The sequence below is a fragment of the Arvicola amphibius genome, chromosome 6 (genome assembly GCF_903992535.2).
Source record: "Arvicola amphibius chromosome 6, mArvAmp1.2, whole genome shotgun sequence".
NCBI classification, from domain to species: Eukaryota; Metazoa; Chordata; class Mammalia; order Rodentia; family Cricetidae; genus Arvicola; species Arvicola amphibius.
Genome location: NC_052052.2, coordinates 27,573,839 through 27,597,303, shown reverse-complemented (window position 1 = coordinate 27,597,303; position 23,465 = coordinate 27,573,839). Strand labels below are relative to the sequence as shown.

The window sequence follows — 23,465 nt, the reverse complement described above, 5'->3', positions numbered from 1 at the left end:
CTGAAGAACACTGGGCAGTTCCTAGCTGGGAAAAATGACGTAGGAATTGGAGTCAGGCTTTTCTCTGAGTTCCAGCACTTGCTGGCTGCAGGCTTTGTCAAACGGCTTCACTTCTCTGTGCCGTTGTTTCTCCACCTGGAAAATAGAAACGGTGGCTCGGAGTACATCAGGGCGGGGCAGTCATTTGGAAGAGTTTCAGGAGACTATAAAATATGCGAAAAGCTGAGGATGGAATTAACTCGAAAATAAAAGTTAACATTCTTTCCGTTAGGGTAACGTGACCATCTTCCTTCCGCCTTTGATTTGGTGGGCTGAGAAAGGCGTTCCTCAGACAGCCTGTCCAGAACTGGGACGCCAATGTACGCTAGAATAGTATACCAGGCTCTAGATGGTAGATCCTCATTGGAGCGGGAGACCCACCCTCTTAGTAATGATTGACTCGGGCATGCTGGGACTTGCAGGCTGGTTGACCATCCTGTGACGCCAGGGCCTTTGGGAAATGTAGTCCTTTGGCTGGTCCGGGACATCGGTATCCCACCGGCTCAGCGGTGACAGCTCGGGAGGTAGGCGGCAATGACAAGGGTATGAAATAGGTGCAGAGTGGGAGGAAGCTTGCAAGCTGGCTGTTGAGGTCCCTGTCCTGTGGGTACCAGAATGGACACCCCGGCCTGCAGCTGATGCAACGGGGCCTGCTGGGTGCGGTGGGGGCAAGGAGCACCGGGACCCTTTTCTATGCTCCAAGGAAAAAGGAGCGGGATTGGGTTTTTCTCCTTTATAAGACTCTCCTAGCGGAGAATAAGTCTGTCTCGTATGCCTATTTGGACACGTTACCAATCTTGCCCAGAGATGCGCCAGATGGACCATAACTGCTCCTTGCAAAGGGAGTCACAGCTATGCCCAGAAGCCAGGGGATCAGCAAGTATACTGGATCCCACTGGGAGCATCTGGTTGCCCTCCCAAAGGGAGATCCAGCCAGGGTCAAAGGAGCAAAAAGCCATTCCCTTGAAATGTAAAGGAAAAGTGTAGGAAAGAGAGGGAGGCCCCAACACGCTGCAAAGGAGACCCTCTGCAAAGGTTTTCCTTCCACTTCCACAGCCCCCTGAAGCAGTTCTGTTGCAGCATGGGAGGGTCCCACCTGCCCTACACCGGAGTTTGACGGCTCAGCATGGACCAGTCTGTGGCGATCCAGGAGACGCTGGCTGAGGGGGAGTACTGCACCATCATATCCTTGGCCTTGGGAAGTGGGAGGGAAGGTGTGGAAATATCTGTCCGCTCTCTCTCTAAGCCATAAGGAAATAGTTAAACCAGTATTTACTAAGTATTCACATGGCTCTGGTTTCTCTACTAGGTGCTTTAAGTATGCAAATATTCTCCCAACAAGCTGTGAAGTTGGGGATTATTATACCCATTTTGCAGATGAGGAAGGCTCAGAGAAGTGAAGTTAACTGGTCACACAGTGAGCGGGAGGGAGAAACGTGGCAGTGGTGGCTGGAGTGGGCGGGATGAGGAGGCTTGTTCTTGGCTTTCAGTTTCCCTTCACCTCGAGCAGCAGGCTGTACAAGGTGTGCTATGTAAGGGAAACAGCAGGCAGAGCCGCCTGCTGGGGCTGGTGCGGTGCCGGCTGGAAAACGATGCCCAGGAGCATGCGTAAGTAGGGTCAGCTCGCCCGTGGGGGCCGAGGGTTGTTCTTCACTGTCCTCCAAATTAACTTCAGTCATCCTGTCTGAGTCTCCCAGAGTAATTAACATAATGATAGTATTCTTGGAACACCGTGTTCTAAGCCCTTTGTAATCAGTAAGATGTAACGTGGAAGCTTCTAGAGAAAAGGCAGTTATCACACCTGGCTAGATTCTGAGCTGGTGGGAGTGCCTGAGTTCAGATCCAGACGCTGTGATCTTCATAGTGCGTTTACTCTGAGCAAAGATCAGAAGGCTGAACTGGAAATGGGAGCTCGCACTAGTAATTCCAGAAAGCTGAGGCAGGACTGTCACAAGTTCCAGGCCATCCTGGGCTACATAGTGAGACTAAGCTAGCGTAGGCTAACAGAGTGAGAGCCTATCTCAGTAAGAGAGATGATTGCTTAGTGGTTAGAATGTGGACTGCTCTCGCAGAGGATCTGAATTTGGTTCCTAGCACCTACACACACATCCAGTGGCTCATAACCCCTGTGATTCTAATTCCAGGGGGATCTAAACGTTCTTCTGGACTCTGTGGGCACTTTGTGTGTGTGTTTTTTTTTAACACACACGAGTGAGTTAAAAAATTAAATAAAGAGAGAGAGGGAGAGCTGGAGATGGTTCAGTTAGTGAAGTGCCTGCCACACAAGCATGAGGACTCGAGTTTGGGTCTCCAGGACCCATGGAATAAGCTGGGGTGTGGGGTGTGGCGAGATGGCTAAATGGTTAAGAACACTTGTTTTTGCAGAGGACCTAAATTTGGTTCCCAGCACCTACATCAGGCTCACAGCTACCTGTAACTCCAGCTCCATGGGTTCAGATGCCTTCTTCTGTTCTCTGTGGGCATCTGCAACACTTGACACACACACACACACACACACACACACACACACACACACACACACACACAAAACTAAATATAAATTCTAAAGAAGTTAGGGGAGGTAGAGAGACAGGTGGATCCCTGAAGCTCATTGGCTAGCGAGTCTAGCTGAATCAAGGTGTTTCAGGTTCACTGAGAGACTCTCTCAAAAAATAGAAATGTAGAGCTTGGAGAGATGGCTTAGAGGTTAAGAGCACTTGTTGGTCTCTCAGATAACCTGGGTTTGATTCCCTAGCATCTACATGGTGACTCACAACCATCAATAACTCCAGTTCCAGGGAATCTGACACCCTCTCCTGACCTTTGTCAACACCAGCCAGGCACACATATGGCACCAATACACACAGATGCAAAATATCCATATACATAACATTAAATAAATAAATCTAAAATAAATTTTAAAAAGAGGAGAGTGGTTAAGGAAAGATACCCGAGGGTCACAAATGCCACACACAATAAAAATTTAAATATTAAAAAAGAGATTAATGGCTGAGAGTGGTGGCACAGGCCATTGATTCCCAACACTTGGGAGGCATAGGCTGACCGACACCTGTGAATTCGAGGTCAGCCTCGTTTACATAATAAGTTCCAAGACAGCCAAAGCCACGTAGAGAGAGCATTTCTTGAAAAAGTGTTCATTCAGTGTTGCCTGGCAACACTGCAAATTCCACAGGAGCAGAGGGAGTAAATAATACCTGTGAAGGTCTTATAGCTTGTAAGTGAACCTCAGGGTCTCAGAGCCAGGAGGAAGGGGGCTTTCAACATTTTCTGATCTGCCGCTCCAACTTGATAGGTGGGGAAACTGAGGTACAGGGAGTTGGATCAGCTTCGTAAGTCTACACTGTCCCTGTCACTGGCCTGCTAGATGGCACCAAATCAGACTTTCTTCCAGCTGTGAGGAGTTATGCTTTGATGACCTTATCCACAAACTACAGCTTTTCTGGGCACCGTGGATGGAGAAGGCTTGAGGCACAAGTACAGCTAGGGCACTGCCAGCCACGCACTAGGGACCTACAGGTTATCACTAAAGGAGTATTGGCACAAGACACCCCAAGACCAAGTTCTCAGCACAAAGGAGATTTATTTGACCCAGAGGGCCAAAGGGGCAGGGAAAAGAAACAAAGACAGGAGATAGTGGGTAGGGAGAAGGCGAAAGGCAAAGGAGAGGGGAAGGGATATTTTCCCAGAGGGATAAAGGATTGCATCTGGAGCGGAGAGAGATGTGGCCCATAGGCAAACAGCAGTTTATAAAGGCAAAACGAGAAACTCCATATTTGGATGAGGTGTTTAATTTCGGTTGGGCATGTTAATTAGGAAGTCAAAAGGGGGCTTTTGGTTGCTAGACAGGTGGACATTGGTGGTCAGCCTCAGGGAGAGGAAGCACCAGCAAAAGATTGGTGGCTAGCTTCAGGTTTAGCAAGTAGAGGGGATGGGGGAAGATGAAGGCCTGCGAGAGCCATGCTTGCCAGGCCCAGGCCTTCTAGAGCCCCTTCAACTACAAGCACTCCAATGCTGCAGGCCTTTCTTTGGACTGCCAGCCCCCACAGAGACTTCTTATTAAGTATGAAAGCTTGGCCTTAGCTTAGGCTGGTTACCAGCTTGCTCTTAAAACTTAAATTAGGCTGGGTGGTGTGGTGCACATCTTAAATCCCAGCACTCGGGAGGCAGAGGCAGGCGGATCTTTGTAAGTTCAAGGCCAGCCTGGTTTACTGAGCTAGTTCCAGGATAGCCAGGGATATACAGGGAAAACCTTTCTTGGAAAAACTAAAAAGCAAACCAAAACAAGCAAGCAAACAAAAAAAACCTTAAACTAACCCGTTTATATTAAACCTACATTCTGCCATGTGGCTCATTACCTCTCTTGAGCTCACATCCAACTTACTCCAAATTTGGCTGGTGAATCTGCTGGCTCATATTCCCAAAGTTCCTATCTCTGCCCCAAAATCCTATCTGCCTAGCTATTGGCCATTCAGCTCTTTATTAAGCCAATCAGAAGGTGCCTTAGAGGAAGGACATTTTTACATGCGAAAAGATTATACCAAGACTCCAAAGTGTACCTCTTCTGCTTTGTGCCCTCAGTCTCTTCCTGTATACACACCGAAGGATGGCCATCACAGGAGACGATGTATCTCTGGACCAGATAGTGCCGCTCTCAAGAGATTTTGTGCTGGAAGAAGGTGCTAGTCGGGCTGGGTGGTATGAATGACTCTCCTCTGCCCCCCCCCCCCATCTCCATCATCTCTGCCCTTACTGTAGGGGCAGGTAGGGATGGAGGAGGTTGTGAGGCAGGGGTGTTGAGTTGCTAAAGGCATTCTCATTTCCCTCCCTCAGTGTCCCCAGATGGTGAACTCTACATCCTTGGTGAGTAGTCTTTTCAATCTGGGTTCCTGTTGGGGCACTGGGACAGGATCTTAAGGCAGAGAGAAGGGTGTAAATGAGAACATTCTTCAGTGGGTGTGATGCTACATGCCAGGAATCCTAGCATGTAGAAAGCTGAGGTAGGGGGATTGCCTTGACTGGATGATGTAGTGAATATTAGGAATATTTCCTAACCGAGCCAGTTCACCGACACAAAATAATCCCAATCAAACCAAATCAGACCAATAAAAGATATCCAGGTTTAATTGACACCTGCGCTTCCAGGTGGCCCCAAGGGGAAAAGGGAAGCAGCCAACACGACCACCGGAGAGGAAGAGGGAAAACCACGTGTTTATTTTCTGGGAAGCAGTTTAAATAACCCGTGGGAGTGGTCTTGGCCTTTCCTGGGGAGGGGTCAGGGTTCAAGGGGCAGAAGGGAGAGGCCTCCAAAGACTGAGGCAGAGGCTGGGATTACAGTGAGTTCTAGACCAGTCAGAGCTATAGACTGAGACTCTGTTTCAAAATCCAACGACAAACAAAAAAGAAAATGCTTGGTTTGGTGGGATGGCTTAGTGGAGAAAGATGCTTGCTGCTAAGCAACTACCTGAGTTTGAGCCCTAGAACCCACATGGTAGACTGAGAGAACTAGTTCCTGGAAGTTGTACTCTAGCCATGATACACATGTGTGAGCGCGAACACGTGCATGAGCATGTGCGTGCATACACACACACACACATAAATGAATAAATGTAATAAAAAAGGAGACTTTCCTGATACCCATATTGTGGTAACTGAGACCCTGAGTCAGACTGTGTCCCCACTACCAGCTGTTTTCCATGCCTCACCCCTTGTCACTGCATTTAAGTCCTCCCGGTGCTTTCCGACACCTCAGACATCACTGGTTGTCACCACAGAGCTCGCTCTTCCTCCTCTTCTTCATTTTTTGTTTTCCAAGACAGGGTTTCTCTGTATAGCTCTGGCTGTCCTAGAACTTGCACTGTAGAACAGTGCTGGCCTTGAACTCACAGAGATCTGCCTGTCTCTGCCTCCCAAGTGCTGGAATTAAAGGCATATGCCACCACTGCCCGGCTGAGATTCCACTCTTTAAAGCATATTTTAGTCCTTAGCTCCTGGTGGCCTCATTTCTTGCCTCCTCTCTACAGGCTCTGATGTGACGGTACAACTGGACACAGCTGAGCTAAGGCTTGTATTCCAGCTACCCTTTGGCTCACACACCAGAATGTTCATCCAGGAAGTTGCCAGAGCCTGTCCAGGTAGGGAAGAGCCAGATTTCCAGGGAAGATGGTGTTGGCTGAAGATACTACAGGCATGTGTCACCATACCTGGCCAGCATTTGTTTCACTGTTTTGGGTTTCTGAACCTGAGTGTTAACTGGGCCATGACTGAGGATATGGGGCTTCTTCCAAGCTAGCTGGCAGTCCCAAACTCTCTATATCCATAGCTACAACTAAGAAAAGTCTCTCAAATGTACTCTGCCCTTAAACTCTACTTTGTTCCCCACTGCAGCTGAAAAAAAAAAAAAATCTAGCATTGACCCAGCAGAGAGGAGCTAGTGGCCATTTGACAGAATTTGTTTAGTTGGGAGGTCAGCAGGCAAGCAGAGGAGCGTTTGTATACAGAGCAGAGGACCAGGGTTACTATGCAAATTCATGCTGCCAGGCGCTGGGGGTCAGGTGCTCACCCAGCACCATTATGGAGGAGTTCCTTTAAAGGTAACATCTTGTCTCTGCAGGCATGTATGGAGGGTTTGTCTCCTATGGTAACTGCCCATGGGGCCTGACCCTTCTGGCTCCAAGCATCTCACGAGATGTGTCAGGAGGGTTGACTGGCTTTGGAGACAAATTGGCTTGGGAGGTGGTAAAAGGAGAACAGGTTAAGAATTATAGAGCCTTGAATGGTTAAGGAGTTTAAGTGTTATTCTATAAGCAGGGAAACTTTATCTCTAAATCGTAAAATAATAAAGATAATGAATCTCTGATTGTTAGCAGAGGTTGTAGGTAGGGATAATAATAATTCAGGCTGGGCAACCCTAACGTGGAAATACAAACTGGAAATCCTCCAAAAGTCAACCTTATTTTTTTTGTTTTGTTTTATTTATTTATTTATTTTGAGATAGGCTTTCTCTGTGTAGCCCTGTCTTTTCCAAAACTTGTTCTGTAGACCAGGCTGGCCTCGAACTCACAGAGATCTACCTGCCTCTGCTTTGAGTGCTAGGACTAAAGGTGTGTGCCACTATGACTGGTTCAAACTTTCTTTTTAGCCCAGGGCTGCCTCAAGCCTGTTATATAGCTGAGGATGACACGGAACCCCTGATCTTCCTGCCTCCACCTCTCAAATGCTAGGAGTACAGGTCCAAATGTACTCACTTGGTTTTCTTTAGGCAGGGTCTCCTATAGACCAGCTTTGAACTCCTGATCTTCGTAGCTCTACTTCTCCAGTGCTAGGGTTACAGGTGCGGGTCCCCGTGCCTGGGTTTTTATAGTGCTGGGATCAAAGCAGGCCCAGTGCAGGCTAGAGCGCTACCCTACTGAAATACAATTCCATCCCTTTCATTCTTACTTCCTTGTTGTTTTTACAGGCAGGGTTTCTCTGTGTAACATCCCTGGCTGTCTTAGAACTCCTTCTGCAGACCAGGCTGGCCTTGAACTCACAGAGACTGCCTACCTCTGTCTCCTGAGTACTAGGATTACAGGTGTGTGCCACCACCACCTGGTTTAGACTCTTTCCCAAGACAGTAAATCCTTACCATAACCTTACAAGGTAGGTATTATCAGCATCTTAGGCTTAGTGAGGGCAAGGGCCCTGCCTGCCTATATGACTAGCAAGCTAATAAACAGAGGGTGCATCCTAGGTGAGCCAGACCTTTCTAGATGTCCTCTGGATCCTGAGGCTTTTGCTCCAGGGCTTCCCTGGCCGGTGTCTTTCTTTCCATGTAAACTGTTCAGAGACAGCTTCCTGGAGGAGGTGATATTGAAGCCCAGACTATAAGGAAGAGCAAGCATTTTTACCCCAGTCAGGCAAAAGGAGGGGAAAAGGGCAGTGGGGCTTAGGGGAGGAGCAATTGGTGGGACTGAACTTGGACAGGTGTGGAGAGAGCTGAGCCAGGAGAAGCTAGCAAAGGCAGCCCACGAAGAGTAACAAAGTACAGAGGGGCTTGGACTCTGCCCCGTAGCTTGTGCAGAGGCCTTACAAGAGTTTCCAAATGTTTCCAATAAGCTTTGCAAGTTTGAGAAGCTCTTCTGGCAACAAATAGGAGGGCAGTGAGGACCTGGAGCAGGGAAAGAAGTAGATAAGAAGGTATGTGCCACCATGGGTCAGGCATAAAGAATGAAGCTTAGGGGGCTGGCGAGGTGGCTCAGCAGTTAAGAGCACCGGCTTCTCTTGCAGAGGCCCTGGTGTGATTCCCAGCACCTACATGGCAGCTCATAACTATCTGGCCTCCTTAGGTAACGAGATTTGCAAGGTACACATGTATAGATGCTGGCAAAACATTCATTCACATAAAATAAATTGGTTTTTTTTTTTTTAATGACATGGCCATGGGACTGGGGAAGAAGGGTTAGAGAGATAGTGAGGAAATCATTCCGATGAGGTCAAAGGTACCATGAGTTTGGGTGGACAGCTTTATCCCAACTGATCAGAGGAGTGCCTGTACATACTAGCCATGAGATAAATACTTGCTGAGTGGATGAACAGAGTACAGTGTTGTTACCTGTGGTCAGGGTTTGGGCTCGGTGTTTCCAGGTTCTTGGCCTCTTGTCCAAAGAACTGAAAGAAGAGCTCACACGATTTGCAAAAGAAGCAAGCTAATTTCAGCAAAGCAAAGGTAGTGAAAGCTATGGAGGGAGACACTGTCGAGACTGACAGTCGGCTGCCTGAGTGGGGGCACTCAAGGGCCCTGTGCTCCAGCCTAGTGTTAGAAGGAAGTTGTTACTAAGGGGTGTAGTTTGGGTGGTTCTCTAGTTTGATTGGTAGGTTTATATTCATTTATTCATATATTCATTTTTTTTTCTACTGGGCATCCCCCTTCCCATAATGCCTCTTGATTTTAATCCTATGCATTCCCAGTTATGCACAGACATGAGATGGTATATGGAGACTTTTCTCTAAAGGATTATAGAGGACACAATGTCACCTTACTGCCAGTGCACTCACACTAGTTTAGGCTGGGTCAGGCCTTCTATCCTTCATGTGTAGACAGATTGGGAGTAGCACTGAATAGAAAACTGTCTAAATGTGATTGATATCAGAGGTGGGGAAACTAACACTATTGTTCAGAGGTGGGTGCATGTGTAGCCCATCCAGGTAGGAGGCTGAGGTGGTTGTGAGGTTGCTAGGTGCACTGTTCAGGGAGGGGTGTGTGTGTGCACAGTATGTGCAAGTGAAGGAATTAGGAAGCCAAATACAGGTGTGTGTGTATGAGAGAGACAGGCAGAGACATAGAGAGTGAGAGATTGATTGATTAAGGATATGTTACTTTTAGGCTCAAGGGTCTGTCTTCCAGATCTCTTACTCTCTTCGTTGTTCTTTCCTTGGGGATCCACACTCTGCCTGGGGTAAGCAGGAGGGAAGTTATGTACTAACTCTTATTTCTCTGACTATTACGACAAGGAACCTGGGTGACAGGGACAGATCTTTGGCTACCCATCAGTCAACACTTACACTGTGAAGGGATTAGGGTCCAGGATGAGGCTCCAACTGAAGGAACCAGGCTATTCTCATTAATCATCTCTGGGTAAGGCAGTGCCTTGGCCAAGAAACAACAAGTAAAGAAAGGAATGAGCTCACGTTAATGAGTACCTACTGTATGCTAGACATTTTTTCTAGCTATCTAGACAGTGCAAAACAAACCATGATTTTTTTTTTCACGTGTGGAGTAATAGTAGTAAGGAATTGATAATCCCGTTTTATTCATGACTCAAGTTTTAGGACAAAAACCCTAGATCTGGTAACTCCAATAGTCTAGTCTTGCCCACTGACTCCAATTTTGCAATTAAAGAGACTAGTAATGGCCAGGTATGGTGGTACACACCTGTAATCCCAGTACTCAGTTGGCAGAGGCAGGTGGACCTCTGTGAGTTCAAGGCCAGCCTGGTTTACATAGCCAGTTCCAGAACAGCCAGAGCTACATAATGAGACCCTGTCTCAACAAACAAACAAAGTAGATTAAATCTTAAAAATATTTTTTTAAAAAGGAGAGGGGCTTTTAAGTGTCATGTATAAGCTGACACAGAAAATGTAAGACACGTAAACCTGGGACCATTCAGGAGCTGAAGGAACAAGAGAGGTTTTGACACTAAAGCCCACAGAATGCAACCGTTTCTGCTGAGACCCCAGCTTAGCCACTTCCTGTATAAGAACATGGGTGGTTCTTTTACTTCTTCAGGCCTTCGTTTTATGATCTGTTCGATGGAAAGGGAGAGATAAAACTGCCTTACTTAATAATCTAGGGGTGCTGTGACAGTCGGTTGAGGCTGGCTATGAGTTGGTACTAAGGAACATTGAAAACAATTTAAAGCAGTGTCCAGCCATGCCACAGCCCAAGACTTGAGCTTAGGTCTCCAATTCGGTTGGGTCTGGTTCATGCAGTTCTACAAGCTGAGCAGGCAGGACAACAAGAAGGGTTTAGCAAGAAGGGTTAATGCCAGGGTTTGGGAGTCAGAGGCAAAGGTTGCTTAGGAACTTCTGGAGAGGAGGGGTGCCAATCGAGTTAGGCATACCAGAAGGTTGTCTTGTTGGGTGTCCCCCCATTCCCCAGACAGGGTTTCTCTGTAACTTTGGAGCCTGTCCTGGAAACTAGCTCTTATAGACCAGGCTGGTCTCAAACTCACAGATCTGCCTGCCTCTGCCTCCTGAGTGCTGGGATTAAAGGCATCTTGGATTTTTTGTTTTGTTTTGTTTTTTTGACAAGATTTCACTATATTACTCAGGGTGGCCTGGAATTCTCAATCTTCCTGCCTCAGCTTCGTAAATGCTGAGATTACATGAGTGTAGCCCAGGCTGGTCCTTAACTTTTGATCCTCCCAATTCTACATCCTGAGTTCTGGAATTACAGGTGTGTCCCCACCACCACCACCACCACCACCACCAGTTTTATGTGGTGCTGGGTACTGATCCCACAGCTTGGTGCATGCTAGGCAAGCTACATCCCGAGGTCCCCAGAGAGCTAGTCTCAATAGTATATTTCATTACATATGAAATATAGCTTATTTCTGGGTTATCCGGAGTGGCCAGGAAGTTGCAGGTGGAGGTTGGCGGTAGTTAGATCCCCCAGCCCATTCTTCAGTGCCCGCATCCTACTTATCACCCACTTTGTGACCTTGCATTTAGCCCTTCTGAACTTAGTTGCCTTCTCTATAAAATTAGGATAATAGTTCCCTACCTAATAAAGTTCGTTGGATAATGACGCAGTCCTGCTTTGGCAGAGCCCTTTCATCTTCATTTCTGCTAAATGCATTTCCGATGCACTCTGAGCAAGAAGAAAGCGGACTCGAAGAATCTCCACCACACACAGTCTTACAGAAGCGCAGCCGGCTCTTCAAGCCCGTGGCTCAGTCTGTGCTCCATTGTCCTTGCCACAGGTTTTGATCCTGAGACGCGGGATCCCGAGTTCCTGTGGCTGTCTAGATACAGGTGCGCAGAGCCAGAAGCCCAGTCGCTGAAACCGCGCGAGTGGAACTCGGACCCGGGTACCCCGAGCGGGTTCACGCCTATTGGAGGAGGCAGGTATCAGTCTCGGGATGCACGGCGAGGATTGGAGGATATCTTGCTTCAGTAGCTGCATTCTGCTAAGGGGGGGGGGGCTGAACCACGGAGGAGTCTGGATTTCTATTGGCAGAGGAGGCTCACGGGGGCGGGCCCGTGGGAGGACGGAGAGCGCGCGGCGGGCGGCGGGATGAAGCGCTTGAGGAAGCAGACTGGGAAATGTCGGCGGGCGGCGGCTCTCGGGAGCGAGACTGTGCAGGTCGGGCGGTCGCTGCGGAGCTGGGCTGCGGCGTCGGGCTTTCGGGAGGACTGGCGGGTCGGCCGATGGCCTTGTGGGATGAAGGTCGATCTCTAGGCCACGGGCGAGGCGGGGGATGCTGAGGCTTAAGTTCTGCCGGGAAGTTACTCTCCGCTGGGCGTGAGGGCGACAGGCCGGTGGTCCGCGGGTACCCGGGAATCCTGAGGCAAAGGGTTTAGGGAAGTCGCATTGGTGGCCGGGTGCGTGACCTCGGGCTGCTTGTTAAGCCTCTCAGCGTTTCGGTTTCTCCAGCAGAGGTAGTTCCTCCGTCCTGGCCTTGGCGAGGGTAGCGAGTGTCTGGAGGGTGTGCGCGGTGACAAGTCGTCTTCGCATGAGGTGCGGTGTGTGCTGGCGTTCCCTGTGCGCCACAGCCGCTGGGACAGAGTGGCCGGTGCACGTAGCCGGAGTGCATGGGAGCCCTGGCTACCGTGAGACCCTCAGGGGTGGCCCTCGGGGATGAGGTGACAGGTGAACCCAACAACGTTTTTTTGCCACTTGTCCATTGGTTGGATAATGTGCAGCACAAAGGCTAATTGTTGAGCCCGATATTGTCCTTTGCAGAGGGAGAGAGAGGCTCGGGGCTGAAATTTGGGTCAGCCCTATATGGTTTAGGGCTCGCTGGTGGTTGTTTTTCTCCAAGGTGTTGTCCACGAAGCGTCAGGCAGGCTCCTGAGGGCTCTGGCGCAATCCCGAATCCCCATTTCTGCCACTCCTGTCCGTCCTCTGCTGGCGATGAAAGCCTGTCAAGTAGCCTTGTCAAGTGTGGTATGGGCCAGGACGTTTGCAATGACAAGACTTGGAAAGAATGAGGAGTGGGGCGAGGTGACACGTTGGGCAAGTGTTTGTAAAAACGAGAGGAAGCTAGGTAGCAGAGGACTTCCTCAGCTTTTCCTTCCTCGAAACAACCGCGCGGATGGCACCGAAGCCGCCCCCCCCCCCCCCGCCCCCATGGCACAGATAATGGGCCTCTCAGGCTTATCTCAAGGCCCACTGCGCACCTCTTGCTTCAGTTTCCATGACCTGCTGGTTTGTGGTACTGGCACTGGTGAGTGTTTAAGATGAACATCCTCTTCTTGTCCTCCACAAGAGGCTGCCAGAAATGCCGTTCAGTGAAGAACAGGCCCAGTGGCAGGGCCAAGAGGTGGGTCCTGGCTTCTGCCCACATGCCGGAGCTGGGCTTTGGGGAGTTCTTGGGCTTCTAGTAGAGAGAGATAGACCATGAGAAATGAGGCCAGCCAGCGCTGGAAAGGGTTATCTGCCCCAGGGTGAGAAATGTGCCCTGGTCGCAGAAGCATTCATTTCGCTTCCCAAAGGAAAAACTGGCCACATGGTGGATTTTGCTTTGATTTTTAATTCAAAAGATTCATCCCCGTCATAATACCCAACAGTGTGTGAGATTACATGAGTAGCTGCTAGGTTGCTGCTGTTGAGATTAAGAATGGTACCCAACCAAGGCCCTGTTTTGTTTGGGTCACAGAGTTGCTCTGGCATCCACAGAGAGTTGCTTCCTCTATGAGAGATGGAAGGAACCCTTTGGGCCACCTCTGGATGCACCAGTAGATTCAGCTTCAGTAGAAACAAGTAGTGGATTTTGATTCTTGCCGCGTGTAGACCGTCAAAATACCCACTTCCCCAAAACCTGGGGAACTAACCCAAGGCAGAATGCTGCCTCTCAGTGCTGTTTGTAGCCAGGTGTGGTAGCAGACGTGTGGAATCCAAGCACTTGGAAGGTGGAAGCAGCAGGACTGGGAATTTAGAGTTATCTTTAGGCATACCTGTGAGCTCAAGGCCAGTGGTCAGTTGGGCTACAGGAAATGAGACACCATCTTACTAAAACAACAACAAAAACCAAAACAGGCCAGGCCGTGGTGCACACACCTTTCATCCCAGCACTCAGGGAGGCAGAGGCAGGTGGATCTCTGTGAGTACGAGGCCAGCCTGGGCTACAGAATGAGTTCCAGTACAGCCAGAGCAGTCTTGAAAAACAAACAAAAGCCTAAAACAGGCTAAACTAACCACAGATAAAGCAGCTGTTCTTCAGGAGCTGACATCCTGATGGAGAAAGGCCTCTTGTGTAAGTAGGGCTGAGGAGGCAAAGCTCCGTCTAGCAGGAGGGTGGTCCTTGTAGGGTAAACAAGGGCGTCTGGAAGCTCTAGGTGTTTGGCAGGCAAGGGGAATCTAGTTTTCACTGCATCCCTTTTCCTTGTTAGAGGAAGATCTCACTTCAGTCATTCTTTCTCCCAAGCTCCTTTCTTTGGTTTGTGTGTGTGTGTGTGTTTGGAGGCTATAGGTCACCCCAGATGTTGTTCCCCAAGAGCCATCCATCTTGTTTTTGGAGACAGGGTCTCTCATTGGTCTGGAGTTCTGATTAGTCTAGGCTGATTGGCTATAGAGTCCCAGGAATCCTCCTTTCTCTGCCTCCCCTGCCCTGGGATTTACAGGTGAAAGCCATCGCATCTGGCATTTTATGTGGCTGCTGGGGGTTGAACTCAGGTCCTATGCTTCTGCAGCAGACACCTTACTGCCTGAGCTCTTGCTCTAGCCCTGTATCCAAATTCTCATTGACGTATGTTATGAATATTTTCCCCTGGGCCCAGGAAGCAAAGCATTAAACTCTGCCTGGCTTGTGAAAGGAAGTGACTGCTATTTATATCTCAGGGTAGCACACAGGGCAACCTAGACTACCAGAGTCACAGAGAATGCTTAAAAAACAGCCTGTGGGCTGCTTTTCTATCTCGGTAGCACACAGGGCAACCTAGACTACCAGAGTCACAGAGAATGCTTAAAAAAAACAGCCTGTGGGCTGCTTTTCTGTTTCTTTCATCTGGCTTCGTCTGTATTAATAAGTAAAACCTGTGTGACTGATATATTCTTTCATTGTGGAGCAGATGAATTTGCCTTTTGTTTATCTTTGAGGTGGAAATACTGCCCATCATGTCCGTCGCTGTAGGAAGTTCTTCAGGCTCCTAAACAAATGGATTTATTTTGAGTCACTTGTTTCTTTAAACAAAACGGTACTAACTTTTCTTCCTTTTGTTGTTTCTGTCTCCATTTTTCTTCCTTGTCCCATTCAACCTCTTGTTTCTAAAACGAGCACACCTCCTTAATTGTTTCCTTAAGAAAACAGTTGGTTTTGGAATTCTACAATGCCTTCTCTGGAACGACCCACTCAATAAGGAGTGGGGCTTTATACAGAGACCCTCAGGGCCTGGCAGTTCAGGAAGAGGGAAGCGTCAGTATTTACTAGAGGAAGGACAGTGTTGGGGCATAGAAATTGGCATGTTTGTGTGTGTGTGTGTGTGTGTGTGTGTGTGTGTGTGTATGTGTGTATGTGTTTTGTTGCCTCAAATACATCATAACAAAAACACAGACAACAACAACAAAATAGCCGGGTGGTAGTTGCAGCGGCAGTGCACACTAATCCCAGCACTCAGGGGGCAGAGGCAGGTGGATCTCTGTGAGTTCAAGGCCAGCCTGGTTTATAGGGTGAGTTTCAGGACAGAGAAACCCTTTCTTGATAAAAACCAAAAAAAAAAAAAAATCCCAATAAAAACAAAACTAGCACATGCATGTAATCCCATTACTAGGGAGCCTACATAGATACTAGCTTGCTAGTATGTGCAGGGTTCTGAGTCTCCAGCACTAGAAAAAGAGTGAAAAAGTACTTTTCATAATTTTGTGGACTTTACAGATGATCCATATATGAACTGAAGCTAGTATATGTAAAGAGAAGAGACTTTCATTCTTGGCATTTTGATAAGGGTTTGGGCAAAGTGTTTCTAAATGGCCTGGGTATTTTAAAAATGAAAAACTGTTACTTCTTGGTACGTCGTTCGTGACCTGTCTTAACTGTCTTTTCTTACTTTCTTTTTCCTTGGTGTGTGTATGTGGTGTATGCCTGTGTGTATACGTGTTGGGGGGCATACAGATGCTTTGTAGGTGTGTTGAGGCTGGAAGAGGGTGTAAGGTGTCCCCCTCCATTACTTTCTGCCTCATTCTTGAGACAAGGGCTCTCTCTCATTGAACCTGAATCTTCCTGTTTTTCTGCTAGGCTGGTGGCCATTGAGTTCCAGCAATTTTCTTGTGTCCTGGCCTCTTTCTAGTCAGTGCTGAACTTACAGCCTACACAGCCATGCCTGTCTTTTTCTGTGTGTGTGGGATCTGAAATCTGGTTCTCATATTTGTCCTCTTGTGTGTACAGTAAGTGCTCTGACCCACTGAGCCATTTCCTCTCTAGCCCCTTGACTGCCATTCTTGCAGTTGTAAAATGGGAGTAAACATTTGCTTTCTGGAAGGAGGAATGTGTACTTAGGAGTACTTTTGTTTGAGAAACAGAGGTTGTCTATGCCTACCCAGAAGAGCTTAGACCCCGGAGATGTCCTGAACCTATCCAGGAATGGTTTCACAGCGAGAACTGCAGATCCTTCCTGCCATAGTCTTCCAAATTCTGGGATTACAAATGATGCAGTGTACTGCAAAAACTCAGCCAAGTTTTTACCTATTCCTCTCTTTCCTTCCTTTTTTTTTTTCCTTTTTTCTTTTTTTTTTGGTTTTTCGAGACAGGGTTTCTCTGCAGCTTTTTTAGAGCCTGTCCTGGAACTAGCTCTTGTAGACCAGTCTGGCCTCGAACTCACAGAGATCCGCCTGCCTCTGCCTCCCGAGTGCTGGGATTAAAGGCGTGCGCCACCACCGCCCGGCTTCCTTTTTTTTTTTGCTTCACATAGCCCAGGCTAGCCTGCCGTGAACTCCTTCCTGATCTTCTTGCCTCTACCTCCCACAGGCTTTGTCATTTGGTCATTCTGCCGTCACCATTTCTCCTCCTTACTCCACTCCTGTTTCTTTTCTTTCAATGCAGCCACTGAAAGTCATGATCATTTTATTTTAGTGTTAGGTTTTCCTTTATCAGACAGAAACCTCACATTATATCCCAGGCTGAGCATAGGCAGGCTTTGAACTCATGGTAAGTCTGCCTCAGCTTCCAGCATGCTGGGATTAAAAGCATGTGCTGCTGTGTCCCATAGCCTTTGTTCATCCTTGATTCATCTCTCTCACATCTGGTAAACAATTTATTATTATTATTATTATTATTATTATTATTATTATTATTATTATTATTATTACAGGATTGCCTCTGTGTGCTCACATTTCAAAATCCCCCCAGTACCAGTACAAGATCATTCCTTTTTTTTGAGACAAGATTTCTCGGTGTAGTCAGTCCTGGCTGTCCTGGAATTCCCTCCATAGACCAGGCTGGCCTCCAACTCATATCCGCCTGCCTCTGCCTCCCCACTGTTGGGATTAAAGGCTGCGCCACATTGCCCACTGTTTGAGTTCATTCTTACCTAAACAATTGCAGTGGCCCCTTAGTGGACTTCCTCCTAGCTCTTCTTCCCCATGCCCCAGTTCTGGGCATCAAACCTAGCACCTTGCTCATCTAGACAGTTGTTCTCCCACCAGCCTTTCTCTCTCCCTCTGGGGTCTCCTTAAAGCACACCTTGTATCACATGCCACTCGTAGTGTCTGATAGTGACTATTGCTCCACACCCCAGTGCCTACGGAGTAAAGTTCAGGTCCCTTAGTGTGGCATTCAGGTCCTACATGGCTTCACCACAGCTGGCCTCTCTAGTCTCATCCACACCACGACTCAACCTTTATTCACTTCAAATGTTCTTTATTGGGTTTTTTTTTTTTTTTTGGTTTTTCGAGACAGAGTTTCTCTGTGGCTTTGGAGCCTGTCCTCGAACTAGCTCTTGTAGAGCAGGCTGGCCTTGAACTCACAGAGATCCGTCTGCCTCTGCCTCCCGAGTGCTTTTTTGGTTTTTTTGAGACAGGGTTTCTCTGTAGTTTTGGAGCCTGTCCTGGAACTTGCTCTTGTAGACCAGGCTGACCTCGAACTCACAGAGATCTGCCTGCCTCTGCCTCCCGAGTGCTGGGATTAAAGGTGTGCACCACCACTACCTGGTGCTAGGCCGTGTTTTTGAAAAAATTATTTGCGTGTGTTTGTACATGCATGGAGCACGTGTGGAGGTCAGAGGACATTTGATTATCTCCTTCCACCATGTGGATCCTGGGGATTAGACTGTCAGCAACAAGAGTTATCTCTTCAGCCCTGGCTCCATTTTTATGAACTTGAACTTGTTGTTTTTGACATCTGGCATCAGTAGGTGCTCAAGGAAAGGTCTGTCTATGCCAGCCAGATGTGGCGCATGCCTGTAATTGTAGCACATGGGAAGTGGGGCAGGAAGATCAGGAGTTTGAGGTCTGGGCTACTTGAGGACCTCTCTTTTTGTTTTTTTTTTTGTTTTTTTTTTGTTTTTTTTTTTTTTTTTTTTTTTTGAGACAGGGTTTCCCTGTAGTTTCTAGAGCCTGTCCCGGAACTAGCTCTTGTAGACCAGGCTGGCCTCGAACTCACAAAGATACGCCTGCCTCTGCCTCCCGAGTGCTGGGATTAAAGGTGTGTGCCTTTGGTTGAGCTGAGGAAACTATACACATTGTAGTCCTCACAGGCAGCATGCCCTGCCTGCTCTGTGAACCACTCTGCATCCCATTCCCCGCCTCCTGGCTTGTCCTTCCTTCCCGTCTCAGCTTTATCACCAGACCACAGACCGTTCACAGAAGGCCTGCTGCAGAGAGCCAGGAGGAACAGTCAGGTCACCCACCTGTAATAGCACATCACCCCTGACCTGACGTTGGCTGGTGATTGCGCCCGAGTCTCTCTTTTAGTCCTTGTTTGCCTAATTAAATTTGTTCAGGGAACAAACCAGATTTTGAATTCAAGACTCAGAGCGCAAAATGTAGTTTTTAGACTATTTCCCTGTCCCTGACTCCTTCAACATTTTAATCTTGATTTCCTTGTGTCCATCTCCCAAGTGCTGATATCACAGGTATGTACCACCAGGCTTGGTTTTGTGGTCTTTTTTTTTTTTTTAGGACACAAGGTAATGGTAAATGTTAACAGAATAGACAAAACCGAATAATTAAAATATAGTTACTTGACTTAGGAGAGCGCAGGAGAATTTTCAGGAAGGCTAATTGTAGACGCAGGCACCTATCCCTGCCTAAGGAGAGCTGGAACACCTAAACCGCTTGTGGTGGTGCACACTTTTAACCCCAGCACTTGGGAGGCAGAGGCAGGCTGATCTCTGTGAGTTCGAGACCAGTCTGATCTACACATGGAGTTCCAGGACAGCCAGGGGACCCATAGATCCTATCTCAAAAAGAGACCAAAACCAAGCAAACAAACCAAACCCATAACTATTTGGATTGGTGGGCAGGCTCAAAGGGTAACAAAGGGTTCTTTTCATTCTTTTCAATGCTAGGTGCCCAATATTATATAAAGTTCACTCAAGAACTCTTTGCCTTGTGTACTGGGTTCTATGTAAACACTTAGTTTTCTTTTGTGTAAGAATAAGACTCAAGCATAGCATGGTGGCAGAAGAATTGGGAGTTCAAGGCCATCCTGCAGCTAGAAATAATCATATTAAGTGGAAGTATGTCATTCTCAGGACAACAAATACTGGGGGCTGGGGCATAGCTCAGTACTTAAAGAACTTGATGCATAGGCACAAGTTTGATCTCTGGCACCCACGTAGTCTGGGTTGGTGGTATGTCCCTGTAATCCCAGTCCTGGGGAGGCAGAGGCAGAAGGATCCCTGGGGCTCACTGGCCAATCCGGCCTAATCCACAAACTCCAGGTCATCGAGAGGCCCTATCTCAAAAAGCACACACATGAGCATAAAACACACATGAAGTATTACATGTTCTTTCTCATTTGTGCTTCCTATATATATATGAATTTATAAACTCATGTGTATAGGATATGCAAGTAAATGTGAAACCATCTTGAGGAATAAATGGGACAAATGGGAAGGGAAGGGGAAGAAATAGGAGGGGAGTGGGTAGTGGGGTGTGTATGCTCAAAGTGCATCATATACTATCATGGAGATGGCCTTATGTAACCAAGAATAATATAATAAAATAATTAATTAAAAGTCCTCTTATCCTCTAAAGAAGAAGAAAAAAGGAAAGTCCAAGGTTTATGTGGAGTTCAAAGTCTTAGCATTTGCCTCAATATGTCACAATTATTGTATGCAATTGTGATTTATTAAGCAAGTATTGTGATCTATGGACCCTAATACTGTGCTGTAAAAGTTCTAGGAGCCAGGTGTGGTGGTGCATACCTGTAAGGTGGAGGCCGGAGGAGCACAAAGTCAAGGCCATCCTCACCTACATAGTAAGTTCATGACTTTGAGGCTAGTGTCCTGTCCACCATGAGACCCTATCTCAAACAAGAAGAGTTCTGGAAGGGAATCTTCATTTTTCATTTTGGGAATATGTAAAGTCTTGTTTTTGTTTCTTTTTAATTAGCATGACAGAATCTTAGAGGAAAATAACTTAAAGTGTGGCGGGAGATGGCTCAGTGGCTAGGAGCACTTGAGTTCCAGCACTAATGTTGGGCGGTTCACAACCACCCATAACTCCAGTTCCAGGAAACTTAATTCCTTCTTCTGGCCACTAAGGATTCTCATACACACACACACACACACACACACACACACACACACACACACGGATTCATTTTGGCTCATGGTTTCAGAGATTTCAGTTCAGCCATCTATCTCCGTTGCTTTTTTTTTTTTTTAAAGATTTGTTTAGCATATGTGGGTGATTTGTCTGCATGTCTGCTTGCACACGAGAAAAGGGTATCAGACCCTGTTATATTGTGAGCTACCATGTGGGTGTTTGGGATTGAACTCAGGACCCCTGGAAGAACAGTCAGTGCTCCAGCCCCCACCCTTTTCTCCTCTCTCTTTGTTCTTTTTTTCATATTTCTATTTGCTTTAGTCTTCTGGTAAAGCAAAAGCATCCTACTGGAAGAACATGGTAAAAGAAAGCTGCTCACTCCCTGGCATCCAGGGAGCAGCGAGGGGGTGAGGAGAGAGGGAAAGGGCCTAGGACAGGATGCACCCTTATGCCAGAAGAGGGTGTTTGATCTCTTGGAGCTAGCTAGAGTTGTAGGTGGTTGTGAGCTGCATCTTTACCTTGATTCTCTACAAGAGCCTGATGTAGTTGCTAGTAAGTAAACTCAGGTTCTCTGCAAGAGCAAGGACTCTTAGCCCACGAGCCGTCTCCAGCCTAAGTGGTATGTTGTTACCAGACGTTTCACTTTCGCCCACCCGCCATTTCCCGAATAACCACTCAGAGGCTTATTATTAATTATAATTGTTTGGCCGATGGCTCAGACTTATTACTAGCTAGCTCTTACATAGAGATTAACCTATTTCCATTAATCTGTGTATCGCCACATGACCCGTGGTTTACCAGTAGTGATGGTAATGGCATCTTACTCCTCCAGTGACTGCTGATGTCTCCCTTGACTCCGCATCCTTTCTTCCTGTATCTCTGCTTGGATTTCCCACCTTGCCATAGGCCAGAGCAGCTTTATTCATCAACCAATAGAAGCAACACATATTTGCAACATACAGAAGGATGTCCCATAATCCACATATAACCCAGTATTTCACCATGAAAGGACACTCCATCAAGCAGTGTGGGGTTTAATAGTAACGGAGAAGGAGGAAAAGAGCAGAGCAAAATTTCTGAATGTCTGCTGTATATCAGACGTTGTGCTCTTTCTTTTGAGACAGGGTCTTACTCTATAGCCTGTTCTGGTCTAGGACACGCTGTGACTCCAGGGCTGGCTTTGAAGAGTCCTGCCTCAGCCTCCTGTGTGCTGGAGTTACAAGTATGAGCCACCATGGCTGTGCATTTGCTGGTCATACTGCTTCTTTGTAAATGTGATTGCTGTGGTACCATTTTACAAATGAGGAAACAAGTTAAGTCTTTTGTTTGAGGTTTCATATGATGTATTAGATGGAGTCAGGAAAATATCCAGCTTTATTTATTACAAAACCTGAGGTTTTCCCTGAAGTCCTCTATCTCTTAAAGTGCCAAACAAGGCCCTCTGAATTCAGAGACACCCACTGAAGACTTGTGGGGTGAGCAGGACCTTGTGAAAGGCGAGGCAGGAGTTGAGGCTGGGTTCTACAGGCTGGGTTCTATGGGTGAGGTGGCCAGAAAGTAGGAGGAGCTTCACGGTAGGAGTAGGACTGAGGGTGACATGTGTGGGAACCTGTCCTCTTAGATCGAGATGTCTGGGTGGTGAATTAATGAGGGAGGATGAAGACAATATGCAAAGGGTCTTGGGTGCCAGTTGGACCAGTTTTGGCCTTAACCTGCAGGCATCCTCTAACCCTGAAAGTTTTGGGACAGAAAGGTGAAATCAGAGTTTCATGTGGCCAAGACCAGAGACTACATTAAGCAAGGAGACGTGGGAGGACCTTTTAGGCTCTTGTGGCAGCAAAGGAGGAGGCGACAGCTTGGGAATGAAGAGACACTTGGTTGATTCCCTCTTGAGGCCCCTCATGAAGGGCGAGTGGATGGCAGGATGGCAGAGCTGAGGTCAGAGTGATAGGGCTGCTGCTGACTGCATTGCGAGCACAGAGTGGGACCAGTTTTACCGGGGACCCACCCAAGTAAAGAACATCCTGTGGGGACTCTCAGGAGACACTGAGCTGGATGGCTCCTGCTTACAGTGACCCGTGATGTCTGGCCATCCCCAGAGGAACCAGGCCCAAATCTGCACTGGTACTTACGATAGCTACGAGCTGTCTGTGCTGTTAGCTTATATAAAGTGAAATTAAGAATTTAGTTTCTCACTGGGTGGTGGTGGGGGATGCCTTTAATCCCAGCACTCGGGAGGCAGAGATAGGTGGATCTCTGTGAGTTTGAAGCCAGCCTGGTCTATAAGAGTTAGTTCCAGGACAGGCTCCAAACCCCCCCCCCCCCAAAAAAAAAGTTTCTCTTTTGCCCTAGTCACATTTTAGGTGTTAGTGTAGTTAATGGTCACAGTATTGCATAAGGCACCTATAGAACATTCTGTCCTCAAAAGTTTTTTGTTTTTTTTTTTTGTTTTTGTTTTTGTTTTTTGCCCTGAGACAGGATCTTACTGTATAGCCCTGGCTGGCCTGGAGCTCACTATACATAGTGACCAGGCTAGCCTTAAAATCAGAGATCTACCTACCTTTGCTTCCCAAGTGCTAGGATTAAAGGTATGTCTCAGCATGCTCGATTTGTTTCCTTTTTTTTTTTAATTTGTGTGTGCGTGTGTGTGTGTGTGTGTGTGTGTGTGAGTGTGTGTGTGTAGGGTGTGCCAGTGCTCCTGTGGAGGCCAGAGGACAATGTTGTAGTCACTTCTCTCCTGCCAGTGTGTGGGTTCCAGGGATTGGGCTCAGGTCGTCAGACTTGCGTGGCTGGTGCTTTATCCACCTGAACCATCTTACGAGCCCAGAAATAGGATATCTTGATTTGAACTGAAGTTTGCAGTTTTACTTTCAAGTGAAAGCTCAGACTCCACATGAGACGTAGGCCTGGCCTCAAGGACTTGAAACTGAGGCCAGAGGCCTTGTCTACTGTCTTCATTTTGTAGTTCTGGGCCTTCTCTGGGCCTCAGTTGACTTCTAGA

At 47.5% G+C, this 23,465-nt stretch overlaps 1 protein-coding gene across 3 annotated transcripts in view; it reads left to right on the top strand.

Annotated features, from left to right (window-relative positions):
* Window positions 1-447: 447 nt before the first annotated feature.
* The window catches only part of Inpp5b (inositol polyphosphate-5-phosphatase B), a 67,337-nt gene continuing 44,319 nt past the window's right edge, over window positions 448-23,465 (top strand). Inside the window, exons 1-7 of one of the 3 annotated variants that reach the window (XM_038333209.1) lie at window positions 448-563; window positions 1,096-1,222; window positions 1,553-1,647; window positions 4,639-4,736; window positions 4,891-4,920; window positions 6,081-6,191; window positions 11,520-11,660. In XM_038333209.1, coding sequence (XP_038189137.1) covers window positions 1,166-1,222; window positions 1,553-1,647; window positions 4,639-4,736; window positions 4,891-4,920; window positions 6,081-6,191; window positions 11,520-11,660 — 532 coding nt within the window. In that variant the 5' untranslated portion in view covers window positions 448-563; window positions 1,096-1,165. Of the gene's footprint in view, window positions 564-1,095; window positions 1,223-1,552; window positions 1,648-4,638; window positions 4,737-4,890; window positions 4,921-6,080; window positions 6,192-11,519; window positions 11,665-11,806; window positions 11,903-23,465 lie in introns of those variants that run through there. The other 2 variants (XM_038333210.1, XM_038333214.1) reach the window with 2 other exon arrangements.